This window comes from Drosophila obscura, unplaced genomic scaffold, assembly GCF_018151105.1.
Source record: "Drosophila obscura isolate BZ-5 IFL unplaced genomic scaffold, ASM1815110v1 contig_151, whole genome shotgun sequence".
Taxonomy (NCBI): domain Eukaryota; kingdom Metazoa; phylum Arthropoda; class Insecta; order Diptera; family Drosophilidae; genus Drosophila; species Drosophila obscura.
In genome coordinates this window covers 2,054,578-2,082,209 of record NW_024542737.1, presented here as the reverse complement: position 1 = coordinate 2,082,209, position 27,632 = coordinate 2,054,578, and the positions used below count along the sequence as shown (strand labels likewise).

General features: G+C 44.3%; 1 protein-coding gene across 3 annotated transcripts; it reads right to left on the bottom strand.

Moving 5' to 3' along the window:
• Positions 1–162: 162 nt before the first annotated feature.
• Positions 163–25,858, bottom strand: LOC111074454 (protein unzipped). 3 transcript variants are annotated; one of them, XM_022367239.2, is made up of 6 exons: positions 25,762–25,858; positions 25,216–25,287; positions 16,791–16,829; positions 1,856–2,635; positions 1,433–1,782; positions 163–1,377 (listed from the first exon to the last, which is right to left on the bottom strand). In XM_022367239.2, the coding sequence occupies exons 4-6, from the start codon at positions 2,610–2,612 to the stop codon at positions 973–975; spliced, it is 1,512 nt and encodes a 503-aa protein (XP_022222931.2). In that variant the 5' UTR covers positions 2,613–2,635; positions 16,791–16,829; positions 25,216–25,287; positions 25,762–25,858; the 3' UTR covers positions 163–972. The 3 variants fall into 3 exon arrangements, with proteins under 3 accessions (XP_022222931.2, XP_022222930.2, XP_022222932.2); XM_022367238.2 differs by having other exon boundaries at positions 25,685–25,847; XM_022367240.2 differs by lacking the exon at positions 16,791–16,829 and having other exon boundaries at positions 25,685–25,847.
• Between the last annotated feature and the right edge of the window lie 1,774 nt (positions 25,859–27,632).

Here is a 27,632-nt window from a genome sequence, read left to right as displayed (position 1 = left end):
ATCAACATTTCCAAAGTAGATGCTAACTAAATTAACAAAGTTTGATATTGGGGTATTAGAGAAATCATAGGAATACATCAGAATACAAAATATGTTTTGAAGACAGAAAAAACCCAATTTCATTATCATTCAATTGAAATTTACAAGCATTTTTTATTTTAATTCGAAATAAGAGAATCCGTTCTCATTAGAAGTATGTATGTATATAGGTATAAATTGACCCAATCGATCAAAGATTGCGGATAAACTTAAATGATAAGGCTGTTCAGCGAGCAAATCATACTTAATTTGAAAGATTCAAAGAAATAGTTTCTAATTTACATATTTGGAGTGTTTCACTTACGCGGTAGATATATACTTATGTTTTACATAGGTTTTACGGTTTAAACATACACATATACATCGTATTATTGAACGCATAAAATAATATACTCGCTAATTCAATTGTCATTTCATTAGTCATTACTTTTCCTACTTTTAATTGATTACCGCTTAGCAAACTAAATAAATGAGGAGCCATTTGAAATCATAAAACATTCTTTTTTGCATAGCAACTCAAAAACGTTTCAAATATTCTTCATACGTGTAATCTACAATCTAAACTTTTGATTCATTTCCTTTTGTGAGGGATTTGGTTTAGGAATGTTTTGTTTCTTGTTCCTTGTTATAAATTTTAATTTTCATTTGGATTTGGATTTGTTTACCACTTTAATGGGTATTGTAGAAGAAGAAGCCTTGGGACAAGTATAAAAAATATCAACTTTTGCTTTTGGTTTCCACATCTGCCCGATCCCTACGAGTATTTCCTATATTCCTATTTCTCTTTCTGTCTAGCTTCGACTCTCCCTCGTTTTCTCTTCTTGTGTAATTTCCTCATTCCTCATTTCTCTTCTCCATTCTCTCTCAAAGACGGGTACAACAGGTACAACAACAACAATTAAACGCTACACTTAGTCCGGATTCCGATTGCATCTACAGACTCAAGAGCAGTGTCAGGAGTAGCGTCATGAAAGCAGATCCTGTAATTGCCATCGATCCCGCTGCGTTCACTCCAAAGCCGGCCAGAGCCACATCCTTGCCAGGATTGGAGGACATATTCTCAGGCGCCTCGTGTGAGTTAACCTCATTGCCCCCCGGCGAATCGTGCAATGTCTTCTCCAGGGTATCCGGACCCGAGTGCTTCTCCCCCACATGCTTCACATGTACCAGTGGCGGCTCGTTTATCGGTGTGGGTTCGTTGGTGCTGGTGGTGGTCGCATGTGTTGTGGTCGAGGTAGAGGTCGTTGTTGTTGTCGTTGTGGGTACAAACGTACCGTTTTCAATCCAGTAGACAGGGCTGAACTCCAGCTTCACTTCCTTCAAGTAGCTCTTGCGAACCTGTTATATATACATAGATTAGAACTTGACTCTGAGCTACGCTTTGATCACTTACATCAGCGCTTATCTTCCGTGAAACACTCTCTTCGCTGCCATAGTAGAAGGCAAACAGTTTGGCAGTGTAGGGTGCCTCCAGGGTCACATATGTTCCACGCAGCGTCACATTGATGGCTGTTCCTGGCCACAGCTTGGTATGCACCGCCTTGTTTTCGATCCGTTTCTCGCTAGTTTTCAAAGCCCAGTTGATTTCCGCAGGAATAATGATATCTTTTTCGAATACTTTTGTGGGTAATCCACGCGCCACACCTTCATGGGATCCCCAATACTGAATATAGTCGAAGCTGTAGGTCATCACCGTCTCCACTGTGCTGTATTTGTCGCCCAGATTCTCCAGTTTACCAGTAGCTACCATGGAAAAAGGAAACATGAAGCTAAATTAGGTGTTTTCAACCCAAATGGAATCCAATAGTCTACTCACCCAGCTCGGTAAGGTTTTGTCGCAGATCGGTGCGTAAGCGATCCAACTTGATGTCCCTCAGTTCATAGCGGAATGGCTCCGTCTCGATCAGTACTTCGCCATCATCGTAGTACTTCTCACGATCGTTCTCAATGACCAAAATTTTGCCCAGACCAAGGGGATCTAGGCGACCCAGGTTAAAGTCTGCCCCCCAATGGGTTACAATGCCCTCCGAGTTCTGTTGATGGGTGGCCCGATGGCGGCCAATGAACGAGTCGTCTCCAATTCGAATAGCACCCACTGGGACGCCAGCATCAAACTTGCGCCAGTGCTTCCAGCCGACCTTGCCCAGGTGTCCCTTGTTCATCAGGACATCAAAGTTTTCGTACTTTCCTTTCTTGTAGTGAGCCGCCACACACTTGTGTACCTGCAGGATCTTCTCAGTATGGCCGGAGGTGTGGACCCCGTCAATGGTCACTCGGCAAACATAAATTGAATAGTGCTCGTCTTCCGTGATGTACTTTCCGCCCTCGACTGCATAAGAGAGCTGCGTGGCATCCTTCGGATCGTAGCTTTCCCAGACCAGTGTGCTCGAGGTGACCAACTGGCCCAGCAGGGAGGAGGCATTCTTGTGCGTAAGCACTGGGTGCACATTGGCCTCAGTGGGTGCCAGAGTGTGGATTAAGGCCAGGAGGCAACCAAATGTGATTACACTACTTCTGGAGGCCATTTTACTGCTGATTAAACTTCGTTGTTCGTGCGCTCTGACTTTCGTCATTCCAGTTTGTGGCCAAGTGAGATCTGAATATAACAAAAAAAAACGAGACATTATTAATGTATCTTTTATCGGTTCAAAAACAGCTCGGGAAATGAGATGAGTTAACTCTCTATCGAAAACTTGGCTTAGTGACTCCCAAGTCTCCTAGCCAGTCCCAGCACACTGTGCAGCACTCTCTGGCACTCTGTTCGATTGTCCTTCAGCCAAATTTCCAAGTTGCGGCCACCAGACGTGGGGGAAGTTCACATGGTTTCCTCTGGAGTATTTGCCGCGTGCGTCCCATAAAAAGCTTAAAGGGGGATAAAAAATCTGTTGTTTTTTGACCAAGTGGGTGTGTCTGCGCTTAACAACTTATTCGCTTCATGTGGCTATTCCCCTTTCCCTACCCTTGCCTTCAGTCATTAGTGGCATCAGTGTCGCCGACACCGTCACAGACTTGTCCACTTCAGCCAGATGAGGGGATGGCGGGACATGTATGTAGTACGTCTGCCCCGTTGTCCCCATGGAGAGTATTCCCAATAAATTTGTGGCTGGTTTGCTCAACTTTCCTACTGACACATGGCGTATACGTAACTTTATTACTCCATTGCTGTGAGAAGGAACGGAGACTGCAGCGGAAGTGAATGGACGCCATGTTTATTCATTAGCAGCCATTGTGTGCAGGACATGGACAAGCAGGACTTACGGGACACAGGGACACAAAGAGCATGAACTGCAAGAGGACTACAGTTTGTCTCTGTCTTTTGTGCCATTGTATTTTCTTGTCTGCCATGGTCTTGCTACTCGTATTCTAACTTCACGCGTTTGACCCTAGATGTCTGGTATGTATGCCACCTGCTCCACCCACGCTCCTGGAGCAGTGGCCAGCGGTCAGTCTGTCTGCAACGGATGTGAGATGATAAGGTTACATGCAACATCATTTGTGTGCCCTGACAAATGATGCGCTTGTGATATTGTGATGGTATTGCAAGAGCCAAAGTCACAGACATGCCAAGCAACTTTCGAGTGTCAAGAGTTCAAGTGACGTGAGTCGAAGTTTGAATAATGTATGAGAGCCAACAGCAGAGAGAACCGACCACGGAGGAGTAGCTTGTGTTTGCTGCCTGACACTGAAGCATTATACCGCTCACACTTTGTGTAGATAAATGCTTGTATTATTTATTCTATCCCTATTTAGATGTTTTTATTTCTCTAGCACTTTCAAAGGAATTCATCGCTTCGCGAGTGCCCTCTCCCCTTGTCTCCCACTCCCGAAGGCCCAACGCCGGAAGCAGCTGTCATAAAGGCCGCTCCAAACTCGAGGAAGATTCACATTTCCAAGCATTTATTGACCTCCAGTAACCGACTCTGGTGGCGACCGCATTGTTGGCCTGTTTTTTGCGCATGCAATAAATATGCTAAAAATAGCCAAAGTGAAGACCCGACCCGACAAATTAAACGCAGCCAACAGAGAAAATAATTTATTTAAGTTTTTTCACAGGCATAGTTGTACAATGAAAGAGCTCGCACCCTCCGCTGTCCGCTCTTCGCCACGCCTTAATTCAATTGAGCAGCGTTGGAGTTGCAGTGCGGAAATCGGGTTGCGGATCAGAGTCGCGCTTCAGGGAGGTGCTGGGTAGCTGAGAGCTGAAAACTGACAGATAGGAGCCCCTGCTACTGCCACAGCCAGAAACGGACCTGGAGCTGGAGCTGGTGAAAGTTACGTGGCCTTTTATTAAATCAAATGCCCTGAAACTTTGTCTGTTCGGGGTTTTAGTTTTTACTGCAGGTTGGCTTGCTTACTCGTAGATTTACGGACAACGGGGAATGGGACATGGTGAAAGGTCGGTACAGGTCTGCGGGTGCTACTCGAGGGACGGGATGGAGAGACTGCAGCAATTTAATTGGATTTTATTGAACTTTGACTCTGACCCTCATGGTCACGATAGTTGCAACAAGTTGTTGCTGTTGCTCATGCATGTGCAACACGAGGTTGCACACACAATTGTTTTAGCTGCCAGTTCGTTATGAATTATCGTTGCTGTCGTCGCCGTAGCTGTTTCTGTTGCTGCTCATATTCAAACCATTTTCATTCTCATTCTCATTATAAGGGCCCGACCCGCTCTTCAATCAAACCAATTTGGCTTCGTGCTTTATGACTTTGACATTACAATGATCCAGCGTTCGGCACACAGCCTACGGTCGTTTCAACACTTGATTTCTCACTTCCAAGCTGGTGCCAGTGCCAGAGTTCAGTGCACTTTCGATTGCCTTGAGGCGTAATTTGTAAACAAAAATTAATTAGAAACCCATTAAAACGCTTAATGGCTGCAAAGTTTTCCCCTGGAATGTCTGTACGTGATGCTGCCCCCGAATCCGAAATGGAATGGGAATGGTAATGTAGCCAAAATAAGTGAAATAAAAGCCCAACTCGTTCCCAGATTTTCGAGTAATTGATGGCCATTTCAGCAGGACAGTTCTGGGAGATGGAGATGGTTGATGGTTGAGAGGCGGAAGCCAAAAAACGTTGGCTGTGAAATTCAATTACCATTTCCCTTTGAAAAGAAGAAGTAAAAGTTTCAATTTACCCCTGGAGCCATGCAATAAATCAGGGGTTTCAATAGAACTCCGCTATAGTACTTTACTGAATTAGAGAGTAATTGTGTTGGGTTCATGGGTCAAAATCAATTGCATCGTCTTGGCAACCTGAGCAACCCGAGGATGAAGAGCCTCAATCAGTGGAATTGAATTGACCCGCGATGGCTGTGGTCAAGCGGATCACTCCTATCCGTCTTCTTGGCTTTAAAGCTGCCCATCGCAGCCATACGTGCAGCCCCTCTATTGATTGGGTAGCTGCTTACTGAACCACTTACTACACAATCTGAAAATTGAACAATCATTTCGATTCACATTGATTACGCAATTAACCATAAGTCGGAGATAGTGACAACTAACTGCATAATATAACAGTCATCTTATACAACTGATCAATGCTCTCTCTCTCTCTCCCGATCTCTGTGCCTCTGCGAGTATGTCTGCAATCGCTCTAGTTCGAAAACTATTTGCGAATTGCATGCTACGCAGGTATGCCTGTAGAAAAATGTGTGTCCGCAGTCTTGGTTTTGGTATTGGTATTTCTCATAGGATAAAATGGTTGCTTGTATAGTGTTTTTAGATTTTCCAGGCGACTTAATTGATAGTTTGGATTGCGTGCGAAGGCTGGGCTGGCGGCATTTCCTCAATCATTGAGCAAATGACCAGCTCGAGTGATAATTACGCCTTTCAATACCCATGAAGGTAGCTGGCAGCATGCTGATCTCAACCGTCCAGCTGCGGCTGGGGTTATCTCTTAATTGGACTCATTGTACATCTCCAGTTGGCATTGCATACTAGATTATTAATTTGCAAACAACGCTGCCAACGGGTGACTCTGTGGCAGCTCGCCTTCCCACGCCATCGATTGCAAGTGCAGTCTCCCCACCTCTCCTCTCCCTGTCCCAACCGGTGAGGCAGCTCATCGAAGCTAAACGGAATCCAGCCAAGCCAAACGTTTAGGCAGCCAAGCACGGCCCAATCCCAGCACTGCGGCATGTGCCGGTCGGTCTTTTCATGTTTGCTGCGAGTGCAGCTAAAAGCAAAGAAAAACCAAGGAAAATTACTATGCTGGTGCTGGTGCATTACAGAAACAGTTGTTAACTTAATTAAAGTACCTCCAGCGCAAAGGCAACTAGAGATAAGCAGCCGCCTAGAACACGTGTTCCGGCGGAGACTTCGACTGGGGAATGTGGACTGGGGTCTCAGTCTGAGTCTGCCAGGAATAGCCCACGGAGATTGAAAATAGTCGAAAATCCAATTTTGAATTTACTTATCCATTATATGTACATATCGTCTGCTGTTTGCACACTTCTCGCACCTGTCTCCTACTTGCCCCTCCCGCACGTCACACACAAGTCACATTCTTTTTTGGGAACGAAAACCCATTTCACTGACCTCACCCCCACTTCAGGGCGTCTGGGATGTTTGGACAGCTGGTCCAACAGATTGCGTATGGCCGGATGGTCTGGACACACTCTTTTCCTACTCCCCTGGCAACCAACCCCACATTGGGGGCAACCCATTTGCATGTTGCATCAATTAGAGCGTCTGGAGGCGCCCCGCTCAGGTTTACTGGCTACTGACACGTCGGCAGTCGACCGTCGGCTGTCGGCTGGTCAGCCCCATTCAATTTGTTGCAGGCATCACGAGGGGCATGTGACAATGGAGAGTCCGACACTGCCCCACGGTCACCTCTCCGCCTCTCTTCTGTCGACTGCCCGAACACACACGTTGCTTGCCAAGCGTTTCCACTACAGTCAATTAATTTAATGGATCAATCGATCGAGGGGCGGAAGGGAGCCGAAGTCATTAAATGAACGAGCGGGAAAGGTGTTCTGAATGGTTTGTTGGCTGAATTCCATTAATTACACTACTCGACAAAATCGAACTTTTTTTTTCCTCAAGGATCCAAACCGACTTTTTCTGATAGATATGGGGATTTAAAATTTTTTAAAGAATTATGGTTTTTTTTCTATGGCAGAACTTTTTTTTGAACAATTTTTGAAGTCTGGTATTTTTTTTTAAGCTTTTTTTAGAGGAAGCGCTTGTTGTTTTCACATAGCTCTAGTAACTTACGTCTGGTTGTAAAGAACTTTGCTATTTTGAAAAGATAATTAAAACAGCTAGAAGTTAAGCCCAAACACTTTGTGATTTCAGCTTACCGTTTGGGAAATAAAAAGCATTGAAATGCAAAAATGATGATTTTTGTGCGGTATTTTTTACGAAATTTTGACTTTAAAAACCCAGGAAAAGTCGAAAAAAAATTATATCTTGTGTCCTCTATTTTTTTGTGTATAGGTGCGTTAATTTGGCGTCGTTTAAGGTATCGCTCATTAAAATCTATGGAGAGACTTTGGAGCTAAAATTCGTTAACTAAACCTAAAATATGAAAAAAATGAACAAAAAATACCTTTTTGAAGGCGGCGAGCCCAACTGCCCATTGGGAACGATCAGGTACCAAATGTACAACACTTGTTCGTTTGCTTTGTTCCCAATTGGCAGTTGGCCGCCGCCTTCAGGTATTTTTTGTTCACAAAAAGGGACACAATATAATTTTTTTTTGACTTTTCCTGGGTTTTTAAAGTCAAAATTTCGTAAAAAATACCGCACAAAAATCATCATTTTTGCATTTCAATGCTTTTTATTTCCCAAACGGTAAGCTGAAATCACAAAGTGTTTGGGCTTAACTTCTAGCTGTTTTAATTACCTTTTCAAAATAGCAAAGTTCTTTACAACCAGACGTAAATACTAGGCTATGTGAAAAAACAAGCGTACCTCTGAAAAAAGCTTTAAAAAAAAATACCAGTTTTCAAAAAATCTTCAAAAAAAGTTCTGCCATAGAAAAAAAAAAATATCATCAAACCATTTCTAAGCCCCAAATCTTTAAGAAAAAGTTCGTTTTGTTCCTTGAGGAAAAATCGTGTTGACTAGTGTTATCACCATCCGGAAAGATGGAGTGGAGGAATAATGCTCCCCAGCGTGAAAAATCCAGGACTGAAATTGGGCAATACCGTTGTTACTTTATTAAATGATTTTGAAAAGTATATTTCACGCCAGGTTTTGGTTCGATCTTTGGGCCGATTGCTTTCAAAACTGGTTCAGATTTCCTTCGTTTTAAATATCCAAACCCAGTTTTCAATTAGTTTTTAATAGATATCAGGTTTTTTTCTGATTTGCATGCTAGTCTTAGACTCAACTCAATTTCCCTTCGGCAATTCAAACAGTTTATAAACTGGCTTCAGGGAAGTGCTGCAGGAAAACTACGTACAATTGTGTTCAATGAAATAGTAGTGCCGCACCTCATCACTTTCAAAACTCTTTTTGAGACACTTCCAGCTATCCAAATTGAACAAATGATACCTTTTTAAATAGAACGGACTGTATGCAATAGAAAACCGAAGAAATATCCATACATTTGAGTTCCATCTTCTTGTTTTACATGACATAAGCCGAATACCCATGAAATATGCTGTTCAATGAAATAGTAGTGTTTTTTTAGAACATTAAAAAAAGCAACGAAACTCAAATAAAAACATATATTTCATGTTTTTCATGTTTCTTGAGCTTTAATATTTAGTTTTTAATCAATTTGGTTTTCATTTCGAACTTGCACCGGCCGGATATGGGTCATTAATCTCTTGCCAACGCTTCAATAGGATTTGAGCCAATAATCCATGAACCACTTGCTAAAACTTGGCTCTGGTTCACGGATTTGCAGTTGCAATAATGTATTTGGTATTCCCTCATAAGATTTCGATGAGATTAATATCCAGTTGGACAGTTGGCCATGGAAAAACGTCGATCTTTTCCGATAAAAATCAATTCCTAGCGAGCTTTTATGGGTGTTTCAAGTCATTATCTGGTTAAAATATCCTTTTAGCAGGAATTTTTCAACTGTAATATGAATGTAATGTATTCTAAAGTATGCCTACATCCTCAGTTTTGCTCAAAACCATACTATACTCAAACGCCAGGCCAGAAAGTACTAGCTTATATGAGCTGGGCCCCATAGGGCTCAGCCTAGCATGCCCAATGCTAATTTTTTCATGATTTTAGGTGGTAATCGGATTTCTGTGAATGCCAAACATAATCTTTTCAGTTTATCTTACCATATAATACAACTTTACTATCTTTAGTCAAAAGTATTTTTGTCACTGTGACACAGGCCATTCCACATGCGTTTTTCCAAACTGAAGTCGTGCACCCATGTACTCTTAGACCCAAACGCGGTGCTTTCTGGGACTTCTTGCATTCAAATAATGTGTAATCAACCGTCTAAGAACCGTCACATCACTGACAGAGCGATTAAAAATTTTTTTCATAATTTTTGAGGATATTAAAGGCCTGGTCTTGCCTTCGACCATCGCCGACCATCCTCTAAAAAATAATTTTTTCGCATACAAAATCGATTTCCAGTCTACTTCTTTTAGTTAATTGGGTTAAATACAATAGTGAGAGTACCTACAACTTAGTTTTCAATCCCATTATACCTCCTGTTTTTAAGTTTTTAGTCTAACTCTTAGGTCTCCTCTTCTGGACCGAGCAATGATTTCTTCAACGCCTCAAAATCAAAAGTACCGCTATGTCCAAAACTTTCTTTCATCAAATTATTCAATAACCAAATTGAGCTTACGGATGGTGACTTATTTAAATTAATTTGCTTTGTTTTTTCATTTTTAAAAATAAATTTAACCCAGCACTACTATTTCATTGAACAGCAGATATCATGGGTAGTTGTCTAAAGTCATAAATAACAAGAAGATAGAATTCAAATGTAATGGGGTTTCTTCAAGTTTCTAATGCTTACATTCCAGGCTTTCCGTAAAGGTATCACTTGTTCAAATTGAAAGACTAGAAATATCTCAAAAAGGGTTTCGAAAGTGATGAGGTGCGGCACTACTATTTCATTGAACACAACTGTATATAAAGCATAGGCAAACGTTTAATTAAATCGAAATTAGACAAACAAATGAGCTGCTAATTAATAAATTCGTAATGCCCAATAAATTTGTCATCAATTTCAATTCGGCCTCTGGTTCCGCCGCTTCCCAAGGCAATTAGACGTAAAAAAAAATAACTTTAATTACATCCAAATACTTCCCAATGCATTTTTTATGCGTTGATACCGTGGATTTCATAATTTATATTCATTTAAATCTACTCATATATTCCCCCCATTGCACGAAATTAGGTATTTAAATTCGAATTTTGGTTGCCTCTTCCATAAGCTTTTATTGTATTTAAAGGTTAAGAATTCATTGAATTTGACGGCAGTCGGCAGAACGTGTCTTGCAGAGGAAGGGAAGTGCCAGGGGCACGCACACAATGATAAACGAAACTCATGCACTTGTCGATGACGTTACCAGCTTTGAAGTGAAAATACAATCTTGAGTTAAGTGTGCACACAGCACAGATCTATAGTAAATTGGAAGGTTTATGAGTGGACTGAGATCACAGAACAGGCAGAGTTTTGTGCTGTACGAGACTTGAAGAGGTCTCTCAGAAGTTCTCTCGAGAGTTTTCCTGGTTACATTTCCCGTGCTGCCGGATGTCATATTGCAAATGTCAACGAAAATCCAATTTACAGACGTTAATTTGAAACGTGACCAACGTGAAAAGATTTATAGGGAGGTATTTATCCTATTGTTTTCAGTGTTAAGTTTTGGTGGCGTTCTGATTCACCAATTTCCATTAATTCTTGGCCTTCGTGCAGCAGATATTATGAAAGTTCCTACCCCAGTTGATATATTTGATCTTCTCTTAATATATTGTTTCATTTTGAGATAAATTTCCGCTGATTGACATTCAAGATGTATGTCGGGGGTCGGGAAGGGCTGAAGGAGCAAATCAGAAGACACTCAAGTGAAGCAATATGCACAAGGCCAAGCTGGGGGAGTGTGCCCCCAAATGTTGCTGAACCCTCTACACTTGCAGCATCTGACAATATATCATTATAATTGCTTTTTAATTATGCACAAAAACACGCAACGAGAATGAGCCTGGCACTAGATAAAAAGCACTCAAAGCTCTTGAACAGAAAACTAATTGAATTAAATAATTTAATAAGAGATTTTCCATACAGACTCCTCTCCCTACAGTGCCCGTCTGAACGGTTACTACTTTTTCGGATGTGCTCCCCCCTCACTGGTCGTCACGGATACATTGACCCCACTCTGGGACTGCGCAGTTTCCCCCAATTGGTCATGGGCCGTTTGAGAGCAGGCCACCACATGTGCTCCGAGAGCTCTGCGTGCTACGTCATCATCGGACGTGGGGCAGGCAGCAGAAATCGGGGCAAAAACAAACCAAAACCGGTCCTGTGGGGCGTTCTAGAAGCCAGCCACGTGCTAATCCCAAATTGTTACCGCCAAAACAATAGAGCCAGCAACATGAACTGGTTTTGGCGCATTGAATACACCGAAGAATCGAACAATCGGTTCTGGCGGATACTTGATGCCCTTCACCGGTCTCTACAGATTGTCTACAGTTAGAGTGCCACATCGTAAAGTACTCATTGCCAATGTGTCAATTCAAAAAGCAATAAATACGCCACAAAGCTGTGTCTTTGTGTATCTCAGATTCGAGAACGACATTTGAGTTCCGAGGAGAGTGCGAGTGTACGTATAACAAAGGTGACTCCTTCGTCAATGTGCTCATTTCGATAGCTCACACAATCCGCACTGCCAGCAGGTTTAATCGAATTTCCAGATTTATATATAGATGTCGTCATCCCAGACGCTCTTGCTCCGCTCCGTACTCGGATACTTTTTAAGTCGCTTTTTAGCTTATTTGCATGCGCAAATGTAAACCATAAGCAGCCATCGGGCATCACAGTCGCATCTGTCAGCATTAGAAGTTCAGAAGAATATTGTACGAGTTAACATCGCGAATCATATTGCGACTACGAAACGGAGACGAGAGACTATAATTACGGAACACAATGTGTCTGCTGTATCTGCCACATTGTTGTGTAAAGTATTTCAATATGAATTGCGTGAGCGGGCTGGGCTCTATTTTGGTTTGAGTTTCAAGCCGTTTGGCAACGTTGGCAAACGTCACGCCAGCGTCTCTCGCTCAGAGACCTTGTGGATGTGTATGTGGATGCCGGTACTTTTTGTTCTGTTCATCTATTAACGAGCTCTATAACAGCTGCCGTTTATTTTGCAATTTAGATATTTAATTATTTAAATGGGCTTTGATACAGCATATATCAACGGAACGTGATGTAGATCTAGCCGTGGGTTTGGTAAACAGGGGCATCAGTACCGGGGCTCTTCTTGGCATCATTCCAGGCAATAAAACAATAAATTAAATAGCTCGTAAATATGAGTATTCCTCACGTACACGTATTGTATTATGTGTCTAGCTAGAGCGTTTGCGAATTGCAAGTTGGACTGGAAGTTGATGCAGCCACAAACCATCTTCAGGCTGCCCGGCCCCTTGATGAGTTACGCTGTCTCAGATTACCCCCAAAGAAAAACGATTCATGGTGTCAGGAGGAAGCTGTCGAGGAAGCAACAACTTTTTATCATAACTGCGGTTGTGGCATACACGCCGCCTAACTGTAACGCTGTGGCCAAGAGTGGAGCGTGTTCCGCGCTGCAGTGGAGCAGTGGAGCATGGAGACGAAGCGACATTACCAGCTCAATGCCAGGGCTCTTCCATTAGCACCTCATTGACAGCAGCCATCAGACAGATGCCGAAGAGGCATCAAGTTACGCACTAGCTGGGAGAGAGGGGGGAATGGACGTAGATCCAGAATTCACTTGGACGATGCGCTCCAGTGAGAGCCAGACCCCAGACCTGCCCGACTGCCATATCGCATGCTGCACTCATTACGTAGTATCTTTTGGATACGATTGATGCATGTATCGCATTGCAAGTGAGCTGCAGCCTATGCCTATCCACCGTATTTACAAGTATTTGCTGAGCTCTCAACGATGACTTTTGACAGGCCATCAATATTCGTCGAACATCGATGAACATCGCTCATACGTCCAGCTGACATGATGATTTCTACTTGATGGACACGAATTCCGCTTGTGGGTAAACATATCCCATACAGAATGGTTTTACTGGCGTTCTATTGTTATCCAATTCCATTACGTTGAGAGTATGCACCGAACGACAACACACAATAGTCATACTCGTACACAACATTCCAGCCTGGGCCTTGGGCTGCACTTCCCACATTTGTCATTGGATCCTTTTAGTCCCAATAAGCGACCCAGCCCCCCAGCTCTACCCCCTGCAGTAATTAACTGACAATTTGCATTTGGCTAAGCCCCATAACGGCGGCTCTTCGCTGTCGCCCCTTTTGTTTACATAATATTTGGGCTACTTAAGTCTTGAGCTGACGAAGACGCGAGACAAGTGTCGTTTGCAATTTGTTTCCTCTTTTTGGGGACTTTGTTTTCCTCTTGGGTTTCTCAATTTCCCACTTAAGCCCTTTAAATGTTCAATTTGTATGCCCCACTGGTCGCTGAATGGGAGATTCGGGAATGAGTAAAGGCGTGCCGAATGGCGGGCTGGCAGGGGACGCTCTGCTCTGGACGCCATGCAATTTGTTCTAATGGAAGAATCTATGTATGGCCATTGCAGGCCAGAAATTGAGTTCGTGCTTTGCGCTCAGTGTCACTTTCAATTTCTAGCAATTTAATTCGCGTTTGCAGCTATTTTAAAGCGTGTCTCTCTGTCTCTGCCTCTGTTGCTTTTTGCTGTTTGCTGTTCCTGTAGTCGTGGACGCGGTTTATGGAGCATATCCGTCAAATGAGATCAGATGCTATTAAAATGGTTCTGTGTACCACGCAAATTCCAAACCAGTCATAATCACAAATACCAGAAACAATTTGGGTCCACACAAAGTATTCGATTCCCCAGAACACACAAATTAGACAGGCTAATTCTTAGATTGGTTCCTCCTGCGGGTTCCTGCTGCGGAAAAGATTCCAAAGTATCTCCTGGGAATTCTGGAGCGAGACCTTTCCGAATTACACGACTACGAAATGGCGAAGAACTGTACCCCAAACGGGGTCTTGCAATTAGCATGCAACCATTTGCAACATTTAACAATGGCAGAACAATCCGTAATGTGAGCAGTCCGTGAGCCAAAGTGGAGCACGATTAGCACAGATATGGAAACAATTGAAGTGGGCAACGTCATGCCGAGCAATAAATGATATTAATGGGCGACGGCAGGTGGTGACTTTTTCTGCTGCATTCGTTGCATTCCTTCCAGCCACGCCCCAGAGGTGATTGGAGAAGATAAAGACCGGTTACTTATTACCATTCCACTCCCAATTCCTGCCGCAGCAGACGACTGGACTACTTGCAATTACAGAATGTCAGCCAGAGTAATTATATAATTGAGTCTGGGCACCGTTGCACCAGAACTCCAGAGGTTGCCCGAGAGGCAGCAGTCGCTGCATTTCTAATTAAGGCTGCTCTGTCGTAATCTGCGATGTTCTTCAAGATATGAGTACATACCTAGACGAGTGTGTGGTCAGGGGATGCGGACAAAAAATGTGTGTCAGACACTTGACATTAAACGAAATGAAATTGCCGACGCTCCGCGTTTGGCATCGACAATGGCTGATGACATCGTTTGACAACACTGACACGCATCCCATGAATGCCAGCGAGCACCTAATGGCCTGTAACTGCTTCTCCAGTGGAGGGCTTCTGTTCTGCTCTGTTCTGTGTGGGTTGAGTGGGTTGGGTCGTGGTTCTTGTTGGTTCTTGTCGGTTCTTGGTAGCTCTCTGTGCAGTGATATGGCGCGTTAAACGCGATAAGCGTCGTTCCTTCTAACCCCTCCCTCCACCTTTAGGGGAGTTGCGCAACCTACTCTCACTAAGTGAAGAGCATCCAAGCACTTTGACTTTGAGTGGGTCAGAGCTAGTACTAGCCAGCTTCATGATGGCTTCATGATTCACGTACCATGAAATCCCTTTATATTGATTCTTTCCCCAAAATTAAAAGCCGACACCAGCTGTCACCAATTTATAGATTGGTTGGCCCCACGACCACTCCCACTCGCCACTGATGCGGACTGTCCCGATCCGAGCCCATCTTCCGCCCTCCCTCTGACAATTCGTTTGACCAATTTGAATTATTTTCGCACGAAACAAGCAACAAAACCAATTGCAATCAACGAAAGCAATAAAAGTTGTTGCCGTTGGAGGCGAGCGCTCAAAACAAATGCAGGAATAAATAAACGCCAAAGGCAAACGCACAAAACATACAAATTTTGTGGACGACAAAATACAAATAAAATAAAAGTGAAAAATAAATAAGCGAAGCTCCAGCTGAAAGCATGGAAAGAAGAGAGCGATGGAGAGGGGATGGGGGGAAGGGCTCGCCAAATCGCAGACAAGGTAAATAAAAGCAAACGAGCCACTACGACCCCCAGACCCGCAACTCGGAGCACAAACTGATCTCCCAGCTCGGATAAGTGTTCCCCAACAACAGAAACAGCCCCCCTTCCCCCTACGTCTTGCCCAAAGCCAGAGACAGGGTTGTTGCTCGTAGTTCAAGGTGGGTACGCGGCTGTGGACTGTCGTGAGGAGAAGGCAGTAGGAGCAGTGGAGTGTGCCTTAGAGCAACGGTGTTTGGGCAATGGTTATGCTGGAGCCACTGTCGAGGCTCCACTGCTGCTGTCTATGCACTTTCTTCCATCCGACAAGTACAGGTCCATAGTCAGAATCCTCCGTTTTGCATATGCATTGTAAATTGACAATGATTGCCCACAATTTGCTCCGGACAAGGCGCGACGCGAGCAACGAGCAAACAAGACGCAGAGGAGCAGTCGGATGCAAATGCAGAAGCAGATGAAGATACAGATACAGATATCCCAGTGGCAGATAGAGATGCATTCGCTGAGAACGCAGCTACTTTATAGGCATGTCTCCATCTGCCATCCGACTTGTTTGCCGTGGAGGCTGTCCCATAACTCAGACTACTTAAGTCTCAGCGCTGTAGTCAGCGGAGGATAGCCAATCATCGCGGGAACTGGGCTGGCGGCTGTGCAGGAGGCAGCCGGAACGGAGACGCCTCTTCTCACTAAATTTACAAGCAGCCTCGATGATTTTTCAATTAAGATTGATGGTAATGAAGTTGTTTTAAGCCCATCGTCATAGTTGTCGTTGTTGTCGTGTCTAATTGACACACACCAAGTGATGCAGGCAAGAGTCCGTCAATCCAAGACCCCATTCGAATGGGGTACGTAACTATCATCCCGATAAGGAGCCGCAATGGGAGCCTCCGAAATGGCGAATACTCATAAATGGTGCGAAGAAGCAGGTGATGGTGATTCAGTCGCCAGTTGATTCCCCTGCAACTATCTATGCAATCGAAACGAAATAGTCCGTAAATGGACTTACAGCGGTATACAATACATATTTATGTACAGACAGTTAGTTACGGAACCCCACTTGAGAGGAAGGGACACACAAAGGCCTCGAAAGGGCATCTTATAGATATATAGAAACGGAGATGGAGATGGTTTCAGGCCCACTTATTTTATCGAGGTATAAGTGATTATTATTTTCAAGTCGGCCCGTGCCAAGAGTAGCGTGTCCAATGGGCAAACAAGTTTCCCAACTTACCAGTCGGTTGTGCCGATTCCAAGAGCCAATTTAATTAATCTGCAAGTGAACAAGAAAATCATATTATTTACACTGGAAATCGATCGGAAATCGGTGCTTATCTAAAAGGCCAAACACTAAAACGCCATTAAAGATGAATTTCCCACCCGTCTGTAGAATCACAAAGATAATCCTCATCCAAGCAGCCACTGCTGTCGAGTTCAGTTTCCATTTTCCAATTTCAGTGCTCTTGCTGAGTAGCCATCTAGTGAAAAGTCGCTCTGGGGCCAGAGCTTAAAGCTGGAGAGCTGCACATGGTAATCTATCACTTGAGCCGACATTATCGACGCCAAATCTCACGAGCTTGATGCGATTAAAGATTAGGCCACAACAAACTGATGGTTATGAACTCTTATGGCGGCGGCAGCAGTGGCAGTGGCAGGGGCAGGGGCAATATGCTTTACCGTTAGCCACGACTTGAGCCAGACTAATTGCAGCGCCTGTCTTTTTGGCCTTCCAACTGTGTGGCATATAGTATGTGTGGTGTTGGTCTTGGTCTTTGGCCATGCTTCCAAGAGGTAAAATAAAACCAGTTTGCCGCTTGCTGCTTAGAGTCAACAAGCGTAATCTTTGGTGCTCGTGGAGCAATCCGTAGAATAGGCTGGAACAAAGAAGCCGCCAAGAGGAAATTGAGGCTTACGCCAGAGAAAGGAAGGGGCAGTGGTAGAGATGGCAGTGCAATTGTGTGCTCGAGTGGCACGATACATGCACCGAAATGGGATCTGGCCGACAGGAAGAGAGCTGAGAGCCCCTCTCCCCAGCTGAGGTCAGAGCTCAACTAATTTGCGTACCCTCCCCACCATCCATCCCATATCCACAAATGAATGACTTTGGACATAAAATTGCAGGGACATAAAACGTCGTTTGCTAATTAATTATGAAACCACGGATATTTTAATGACCAGGCCATAAAATGCTATAATGTTGCAGGTAAACGGTGAAATGCCATGAGAACTGTTGGCCTAGCCTAGGTCTCCGGCTGGGGCGGCTATTGACAGCCATTTAAGGTGTGAAAAGTTCATAGTTTTTGAGGTCAGCTCTGCCAGCTGATTGACAGGAGCTGAGGTGCCTAGGGGCTGGTCTATCCAAAAGGTAATCCAGCAACTATACCAATAAGTGACGCACCTTAAAGTCGGTGGAAACGGTGGAGTTGATTGCTACCCACTCAATCGATGGAGCTCTTGGCAGGGAAAGGGAAACGATGAAAGAATTCCCAAGGAATTATGGAACCCCGAGCTCCGAGGGCCTGTTAATTGGTTTTGGGCCTGTGTCTAATTACAGATGCCAGATACGCCCACGTGGCGATGTATGTGTGTAGATGTTTATCGCTGTGCTGATTGTTTGGCGCCACATACTTTTGTTTTGCACTGTTCGCAGGCGAAGTTCATTATAACGTTGCAATCCACACAGAAAACAAATTTGGATAAACGGCATTTTAATTGGAGCTGGCACTCATTCATGTGTACTGCTTGTGTGCCCCGCTGTGCTTCGCACCTCAACCCAAGTAGCCCCCAATCCCAGTTGTAGTTGCACTCTCATGCCCATGTCCGTGTCCGCAACAGACTCTTGGAATTGTGGCACACAACACTTGATATCCAATCCCATCTGTGGGATAGATGGTGATGCGATGGAGTGTCTGTGTGTGTGTGTGTGCGAGAAGATTGGACATTGGACATAAGACGACATTGTGCTGAGGGCATGCACAATGTCAAAATGCAAGATTAGATTTGTGGCAGTGCAAGCTGAAACTGAGTCTGCCAATGATGGCTTGGATGTCTTCATCATCTTGTTTCGGCAGCCAATTCTATCAGAATTCTATTTTGATTTGTGGTTTCTGCTTCCCAGCCAGCCACGAATTCAATCACTCTAACTAGATGCCCCATGCCTCTCATGACTCCTCCTCGAACTGCCCCCATAAATCAATAACACACAATTGCAGTGACCCAGTCCATTAGGCTGGAACCTGGACCTGGCCTCAACAGAAACGGACAACGGAGCAGCCCTGGGACTCATGCCAAGCCACTTATGTGGTCCCGGTCCCGGTAGCCAACCGCATGGAAAATTGGTACCGCCAACCCGACAACGCCATATACTCCTCCATTGTGGGGTTTCGAGTGTGCGGGGATCAAGGGAACACTTTATAATAGCAATATTCGACGGAGTTATGTAACCTCGTACATATGTATATGTATTTATGTAATTTGCAGCAACAGCACGTCCGAGGAACAGGGACCGCCATTACAGGACACGATGTCAAGTTGCAGGACAGGAGCCCAAACATGAGACATTTTCCGACATGACATGGCGCCAACACAAACAAGCTTGTGGGAGCAGAAAGGTTGGGTGGGGAGGCCTAGGGGAGACTCCATTCAAACTGCGTAGATTCCGCATTTGGAGTCCGGTCCGGTGTCTATTGATTTTCCATTGTCCATGGACTTATTCCTCGCCTGTCGTCAAGTACCTTTTGTGATCCCCTGCAAGGGCTGTTCGTTTTCCTTTTTCTTCTGCTTTGTGTTCATGTGGGACCATGAGTGGGGGCGTGTGTGCTCGAGCTGCTTTCGGGCATCTTTAAGCGGTCGCAGCTCTTATCAGAAGCTGACGGAACTCCAACCGAGTCGTGGAGTACCTCACCTTGGCCGTGGCCCGGCCGAGGTTTCATAAATTCCAACTGTAACCGTCTGTGGTCGTTCTGCGAAAATGCAATTCAGCATTGACTGAAGAAGGGGGGACTGAGGACTGGGGGACTAAGGCTGGAAGATGTTTTGAAACGGGCATGGGGGAGTGGCAAGGGCTGGGCATATCGCATTCTCTGCCTGCCTGCCTCAGCCTCAGGGCTCCTTCGCTTTTGTGGGTGAGTTAAGACGCGCAACGCAGCAGCTTACGTCTGCTCCAGGTGGAGTTTGAGTCTGGGTTTGAGCTCGCAACAGCTGTGCACACATATTGACTGGGAAGGACTGGGGGCCTTCTTCTGTGTTCTGCTCCTTTGTATTTTTTAAATTTAGCGTAAACTTTTGCAGGCCCCCTTGCTTACTGCTCCCCTCTGCCTTGCTGGCAGGATTTACCCCTGAAAAGTTCAGCATCTGAGTAAAACCGTTTTCCCTGCTGATGCTGGAAGTAAACGCCGTGGCACTTGCACTGGCCTGACAATGTCAGGGACTAGAGTTGAATACGCCATCAAGAAGGCATCCAAAGGGTTTCTACTCTGAGAGATTGGATTACAGCTCGGGTTCTTATGCTGTAGAAAACTTGGGAAGGATTCTCTGATCACCGCACAGATTATCCTCCCATCACGCCCCCTCTCGAACATAGCAGTTAGAGCTTTTCGAAAGCAAAATTGTTTACCCCATAAACCAACTTCAGGTGCTCTTCAGGAGCAGCAGAAACAACAACAACAATTTCAAAGGCACGCAGAGCACTTCAGCAAAGGACTCCTCCCCACACTGGAGGAAGTGTGAGGTGTCGAGTATGTTAATGGCCAGAATGCAAACCATGCGACCCATGCGACCTGTGATCAGAGACCGAGCTGGTGGCAGGAGAGAAGGGTGGCAGGCAGGAGGACTGGGGGGTGGTAAGCCGCCCCCGAAGCGCAGCCAATAAGTCCAACAACAATGAGGGCAATTCCAGCAGTAACATATCACAAAATGCAAAGGAGCCGAACGGCACTGACAAAGGGGATGGATATGGATGCATTGCAAACGGGACATTTATTTGCGGGGTGGTTTCCCGGTTACCAGTCAGCAGCACTGCAGGGCACACGCAGGCTAAGAGCGAGATGGGACCCAGGACTGTGATGGAGAAATTTCGGGGCAAATAACAATTTCGAAAAGTGTGTGGAAATTAATTTTTATTTTATGGGCCCGTTTCTCTGCTTCTCCTTCTCATGCCTTTGTTTGTTTGTTTGTTTACAGAGACGTGAAATAATTGGTTGCGGGCGCCGTTCAGCGGGACACCAACCGGTGCGCTGACACCAATACCAGGATCTGGATAAGGATCCGGAACGGAACGGACGACGGGAGTGGGACGCGTGCGGTTTCCAAATGTCATGGCAAATGGCGCCTGCGGTGCTTTATTGTGGTTGTTGCTGGTGCTGGATGCATCATTTGCGGCATTGGATGGGATGGGAATTAAAACTGTCACAGCGAGTGAGCCAGACGAATAATTCCATTTTTGGCACTTGCCGCTTGGAAAATAAACAGAAACAGGAAAGCTATAATCCAATTTGCCAACGCCGGAAATGCAGATGAAATTTTCTAACGCCTGTTCCCAATATTTTCACCGCCGCTATGGCAACAGAGGCCTCACTGAAACGTTTCAAGTCGAGAGCACAAAACAAAACAGCGACGAACGGGCGAACACAACAGAGGAGCAGAGAGGCAGCAGAGCAGAAGGATCATAGGACAAAGGACAGGGGACAGAGGCGTAATAGAGAACGAAATAGAAAATAAATAACAAAATAAGCGAATGCCAGCGCCAACCCCCTGGCTGCGGGATGTGCGATGCGCACATCATAAGCCTTCGCGTCTGCCGCTCCTGCGTCCTCTTGCAGACCGAAAAATAAAAGCCAACATTTCTGCGAGTGGCAACAAGCGAAGGACGGACGTACGGAGAGGAGGACGCAGGACGAAGGACGAGTAAATGCTGTAAGCGAGGCCAGACACCGCACTGCACTATACAGAGCTGAGCCAAACCACCCCTCTCCGTCTGTCTCTCTCTCTGCAAGGACAGCGGCAGAGGACAATGCCACCAGGAGAAGCAGCTGCCATTAGTTGGCTTGCAGGCATCTCCTCTCCCATCTCTCCTATTTTCTCTTCTTTTTTTGCGTACTTGTCTCGACGCGTCATCGTCATCCTCATCCTTACCTAAAACTGAATCTCTGTCGACGGAGAACACGCTCGTCCCATTCCAATGCACTGCAGGAGCAGAATTGCCAGGAGCAGAGGAGAGAGGGGTGGCCATCTCCTCAGCCACAGAATAGAAATCCCAGCAAACGTGATTCATTCACGGAATTCACTTATTGTGTTGAAACCACGTGCTGTTTGTCTGCTGCTCGCTCTAGTTTGTCTGGGTCTGGTCCCAGTCCCGAGTTTTTACATCGAGGTGGGTCATCTCCGTGGCAGAGTTAGGATTCTAGAAATTAGCCATAATTACCCCACTCTGTTTGCATCATTCTGATGAAAAAAGGGCTTTGAAGGTTTAAGCCACTTCCGTCATGTTTCTACGCCAAAAGTTTTTGAAGCTCAAAAAGGTGAGGAATGTTCTCACGTGGGGGAATAAGCTACAAAATAAATACAGAATTCGGATATATGTGTTTATTCCATCCCATCCAATCATCCTTCAATATACATCAATCTAATCCAATCAAGATGCCACAGCTCAAGAGCAACGCCATAAAAGGAGACAAAGTCAACCCACTTTACATACTCGTGTGAGCAAGGCAAAGCAGTCAATGAGTGAGTCACGATCAGAGGGGCTCAAGGTCCCTCACAAATTGCCACGTCCATTATACTACATCTTCGATTTGATGACATCACAAGCCACTGCTTGCCGCTGAGGGGCGAGCCATCGGCGGTCGAAGAGAGTTTATGTTTGTGCAAAAATTTCAATTAAACTTAATTTATTCTGAGAGAACGGAAGGGGGTGAAGAAGGGAGAAGGCATACGTCATTATGCAAGGGAAAGTCCGAGTTGCAGGCAAAGAGGCAACATTCTGCATATTGTAAACATCGGGAGAACATGCCTTATGTGTCCGTCAAACTGGGACCCGCATCGATTTTTACTTTCGGGAGTGCGTTCCACCCACTTGAAGGTCTTCCTAACGAACAACGGAAACGAATTGCACAGTTCGGCTAGGGACAAGAAGGCAGCACCAGCGTCGGAGTGGGCTTGGAACTATATCCACAACCAAAAGGACACCAATCGGCGCCATTTAGAGGCCAAGAGGAACACCAACCTACCGCAATCTGAAACCCCACTGAGCGACATCGGACTGTTTGCATACATCTCCCAGAGCGGGCCTGGCTGGCTATGTGGGACATCGCGTGCTCGACAAGAGTTAATTGAGCAGCGAATAAAATTTCATAATCAACGAACGGCGCGCAATGGGAAGTTTACGATGTTGCCCCGGGTAGCCGCACTCCTTTCTGCGGCCATAAAGAACTGACAACGGAATAGATGTTATGCGTGCCCGAGGATGACTCATCGCGCATCCCATAAGGCCTGTTAGGCTCCCGAGTTATGCGGCCTTCAGAAGGATTCGGGACAAACCTTGTACAAACAGCGATATCAAAATGAATTAAATGCGAACTTTTTTTTATTGTACATACGATATGTGTCCTTTCATTCAGCGGCTTCCCCATCTTATTGATCCCTTTACTGGGCAGACAACTGCCGCTTTCTGTTTCTGCCTTGCTGCTCCTTGAGCATTTGTTTGTTTTCGTGCCGGTGTCCTTTGTCTTTGGCTCAGCTGTTTGCGTGCCACAAATAGGTTCCTTCCCCACCAGTTTCGCCCACTTCTGGCGCTGACGAGAAGGCGACAGCCCACCCAACAGCAACTTGGCGCCATTCTAATGCCATCCCCCGCATTTACAAGGGGCTCTTACGTTGGGATATTTGTGGAATTTACATATGTACGTAGGTACATATGTATCCTCCCTGTCAAATGCATGAAATACCAATGAATTGTACTCATAATATCATAAGGATGATGGAATTTTATACAGACCGACAATTTTCCGTGCAAAAACATATACCAACTTATATTCGCAATTGCGAGTCCATATGAAATAAAATGGTTAATAAATGTATCCCAGATGTTCCCAATTTAGTTCCCGATTGCCTCGATAAGTGTGTCATTGACATGACTGCGGTGATGAGGTGGGGAAAACATACAAACATTCATACATACAAACATATGTGTGAAAAGGTACATACATTTCGAAAAATAAATTCCTAAGAATTCTTGTCTTTCCCTCTTGTTCACTGCTATACGCTCAAGTCTGTCTACCCGGAGCAGACCGAAAAACTTGGCTTTTGACCAAGATCAAGACCAGAATCTCTTCAAATACTATTACCCTTTCTTTCAAAAAAAGAATGAAAAGAAAGAGATAAGAGTGCAATGGAATTAGAAGTTTGAAAGAAACGAAAAGGAACGAAAATAGCGACAAAAAGAGTGTGGGTAAGAGCAATCACTAGGCAAGCGGACAGCGCGTCGAGGGACACCGTCAGCAATAGTCTACCGACTGACTAGTCTGTCCCCTCTGGCGATGTCGTCGACTCCCAGCCAGGAGCCAAGGAAGCGGGGGCAAAAACAAAGGTACGAACCAACGTTACTGCTTATCAAATATCAGCTACATTCTCTTCTACATTCTTAGCGTCAAACAAAATGCGATTTCCCAGCCATTTCATCCCTGCACAGGTGGCAAAAAACTTAACCAAATTTGCAGTGCATTCAACTCGATTATCATGGAAAATCGATTCAGCTCCCTTACCCCTGCTTGAGGTTAGACACACGGAAGCACTTACAGCTCGGTGGAGCTGGGTTCGGTATCGCAGTCAGAGTCATAAATGCCATTCCGTACAAGCCAACCCTCGGAACCCCCCTATGCTTATTAGGTCGAACGTGCCCCGTCACGAGACAACAGTGGCAGGAAAATTGTCTGTGTCCGGGTTTCCGGCCTCCTCCTGGCCCAATAACGATTCCTCGCCAGTCGAAGCACCCGCACACACTCGAGGCAACATTTCTCTGGTTATTTGATGGTGCAAGAAAAGCCTTTGATTATGTTTCCCCGTATTCCTTTGGGGCACCGCACAGGACTAGCCTGCAGGAAGCAAAGCGTCGTGTTGTTGTCGCTGATGTTCAGTTCAGTCTGCTGCTTGTCTGCTCTTTCATTATTTACAGCCTCCCCAAATAAAAACCCAAAACATTTTGGGGCTGCCTCTGCAGAAGGTGGAAGGAGTGGAACGAATCCGAGGGGCACGGAACTTTGCAAACTCCGAATACTACTCGTGCTATCCCTACGCCTGGCTCCTTTGAAGATGTTGGAAGTTTAATTTATGTGAGTTTTACTTTTTACTGGCACCAGCGCCAGCCATTCCATTCCTGCGAGACGTTCCTGGCCTGCGGTTCTTAGCACACATTAAAAATTCATTATCACAGCCGCCCCAGCCCCGTAACACTCCAGTTACAAAATTTGCATACATACATAATACATATACATATGTATTACATGCTATTTGAAGCAGATAATAGCAGGCTCCCTTTACATAGAAATGAGGCCATGAACAATAGGAATGTATTGTAGAAATATCAGTAATGAGAGAAGCAGCCAGCCCACCTAGTTGCTGTTTGACCCAGTTCAAATATCTGATGGGGAAAAATCGGCACTTACCCGAATAAAACTTTCCTGTGTACACCGTTAACTCGAGCTCGATTTAGCCGTTGCTTTCAATCTTGCGAAATCCTAGAATCGAAAAAACCATAAATAGAGGCAAAAAACTAAAATGCGAATTCTACAACAACAAAAATGCTGATTGTAAGAAATATTCACTCGCCCGCTCTAACGCACGGTGGCGCCTAGAAAATATGGCCTTGGTTCGTTCTGCGTTCTCCTTCTTCGCTCTAATTTAACACACACACATGCACACACGCACCACACATGCACACCCGCTCGTCTTGGGAACTGGTCAGCAAGCGAATGACGTCATCGGCAAGGATGCTGCGCGCATCCACGGCCACTATCACAGCAGCATTTTAGTCAAGCAACAACTCCGTTTTATGTTTGGCAAAGTTAAGCAAAAGTCACCATGCAAACCATATTAATTGAACGTCCTATAATATTATTTACGATGGGAACTTACTGAATAGCACGCGGCTCATGAATTGGTTTGCTTGATTGAAAAATATCTATGAAAATCAAATAAAAACACGCACGTACAACTTTTACCGTTGTTTGCCTCATATAACGCAGCGACTCCGCGAATTGTTTCAAACTTCGTTTATGCGACGCGCACAGTAACCAGCAACTAGAGGTGTCAAACCATCGAGGGCACTATCGATAGTATCGGTATTTTACTGGTAGCCTCTACTATCGACGGTTTTGCGACTATCGTGATAGTATCGAGCTACAGTCGTTGCGCTTTTGATATGTTTGGATTGGCTGCTATAAAATACGAAGACACATTTGTAAACAAATCGACAGGTGGCATCTAACTTTTACAATGGACAAGTTTCAATGGTTTTTTAATAATTATTTGAGCCCGATACTATCACGATAGTATCGATTGAATTTTTCAAAACATTCAACATTGATATTCCTCGAATTTGATATTCTGTTTAATATTACTAGCTAGTTTGCCCTCTAAGCCCTAAACAAATAATTTTATCCGATAGATACATAAATTTTCTACAAGATTGGGATGTTTTTTCTATTGGATTTTTATTGGATTATTTACATATTAAGGTTCAAACAAAAACAACATAAAACGAATGTGACGTCGTTTTTGTGGCGCTGCCAGACTCGTGCAATTCGTAGTTGCTACGGGCTGCCATACCATGATATTTTGTGACATGATATTCCTCGATTTTGATATTCCGTTTAATATTACTAGCTAGTTGGCCCTCTCAGCCCTAAAAAAATAATTTTATGCAATTTATCAATAAATTTTGTTCAGGATTGGCTAGTTTCCAGAACTCTTTTTCATTGGATTGTTTACGTAATAAGGTTCAAACAAAAACGGCTAAAGCATAAAACGTAAATGTTGACTAAATGTGACGTCAGTGTTGCTGGTCAACCAATTTACTTCTGTACGTATGAACTTTTGTATACCTTATTTCCTTTAATTGATGTCAAATTTGTTGTTTCAGGCTGCTTTGAAACATTAATATTGTATTTCTGTTAGATTGAGTTGTTTTTTAACCTATCTATGCATATGTTTTTGTGCTTTATAAATACATTTATCCCGGTTTTGATACCTTTTATTGGAACAGGTGAGCTGCAAAATTTCGTTAATATCTTTAAAACAGAGACTGAGTAGTTTCTGCATTAATTGGAGCCTGAAATTACAAACAATATCTCAAGTCCATAATATCCATTTTCCCAAGGTATGCAGATTGTTGCTCATTCCGTGCCAAAGTTGCACAACAATGCTGCTATTTCATTTCCCCATGTTGCTGAAATTTTTCCCATAAATTCTTACGGGAACGCGTAGGAACGTCGCTACAATGAATATACGTTCCATACGCGTTCCCGTAAGATACATGTTTCTCACACCACGAAAAGTCACCACGAAAACGCTCTCTTCACCCCTGAAAAGAGAGCAAATTTTGAAAAGCCACCACGATTTGAGAGCGAATAAATCGATATTTTTGTACGATTAATGGAGTTTGGCGGTCGTTTTTAAAAGTATCCTAATATATTAAAAAATATATTGGAACTTGACTAAATAATATACCGTAAGTATTCTGAAGGACACGACAAAATGCGTTGATATTCCTCGAATTTAATATTCCGTTTAATATTACTAGATAGTTGGCCCTCTCAGCCCTAAACAAATAATTTTATCCAATTCCTCAATGAATTTTGTTGAGGATTGGCTAGTTATCAGAATTCGTTTTCATTAGATTGTTTACATAATAAGGTTAAAACAAAAACAACATAAAACGAATGTTACGTCGTTTTGTGGCGTTGCCAGACTCGTGCAATTCGTAGTTGCTGCGGGCTGCCATACCATGATATTTTGTGATATGAAATTCGTTAATTTTGATATTCAGTTTAATATTACTAGATAGCTTGGACTCTCGCCACCG

Bases quoted from the DNA above. Each gene is read 5' to 3' on its own strand.
- LOC111074454 (XM_022367239.2), bottom strand. From the start codon at position 2,612: ATGACGAAAGTCAGAGCGCACGAACAACGAAGTTTAATCAGCAGTAAA. The intron at 1,783-1,855 runs GTGAGTAGACTA...TTTCCATGGTAG, and splicing joins ACAAAACCTTACCGAGCTGG to CTACTGGTAAACTGGAGAAT. The intron at 1,378-1,432 runs GTAAGTGATCAA...TATATATAACAG, and splicing joins CACGGAAGATAAGCGCTGAT to GTTCGCAAGAGCTACTTGAA.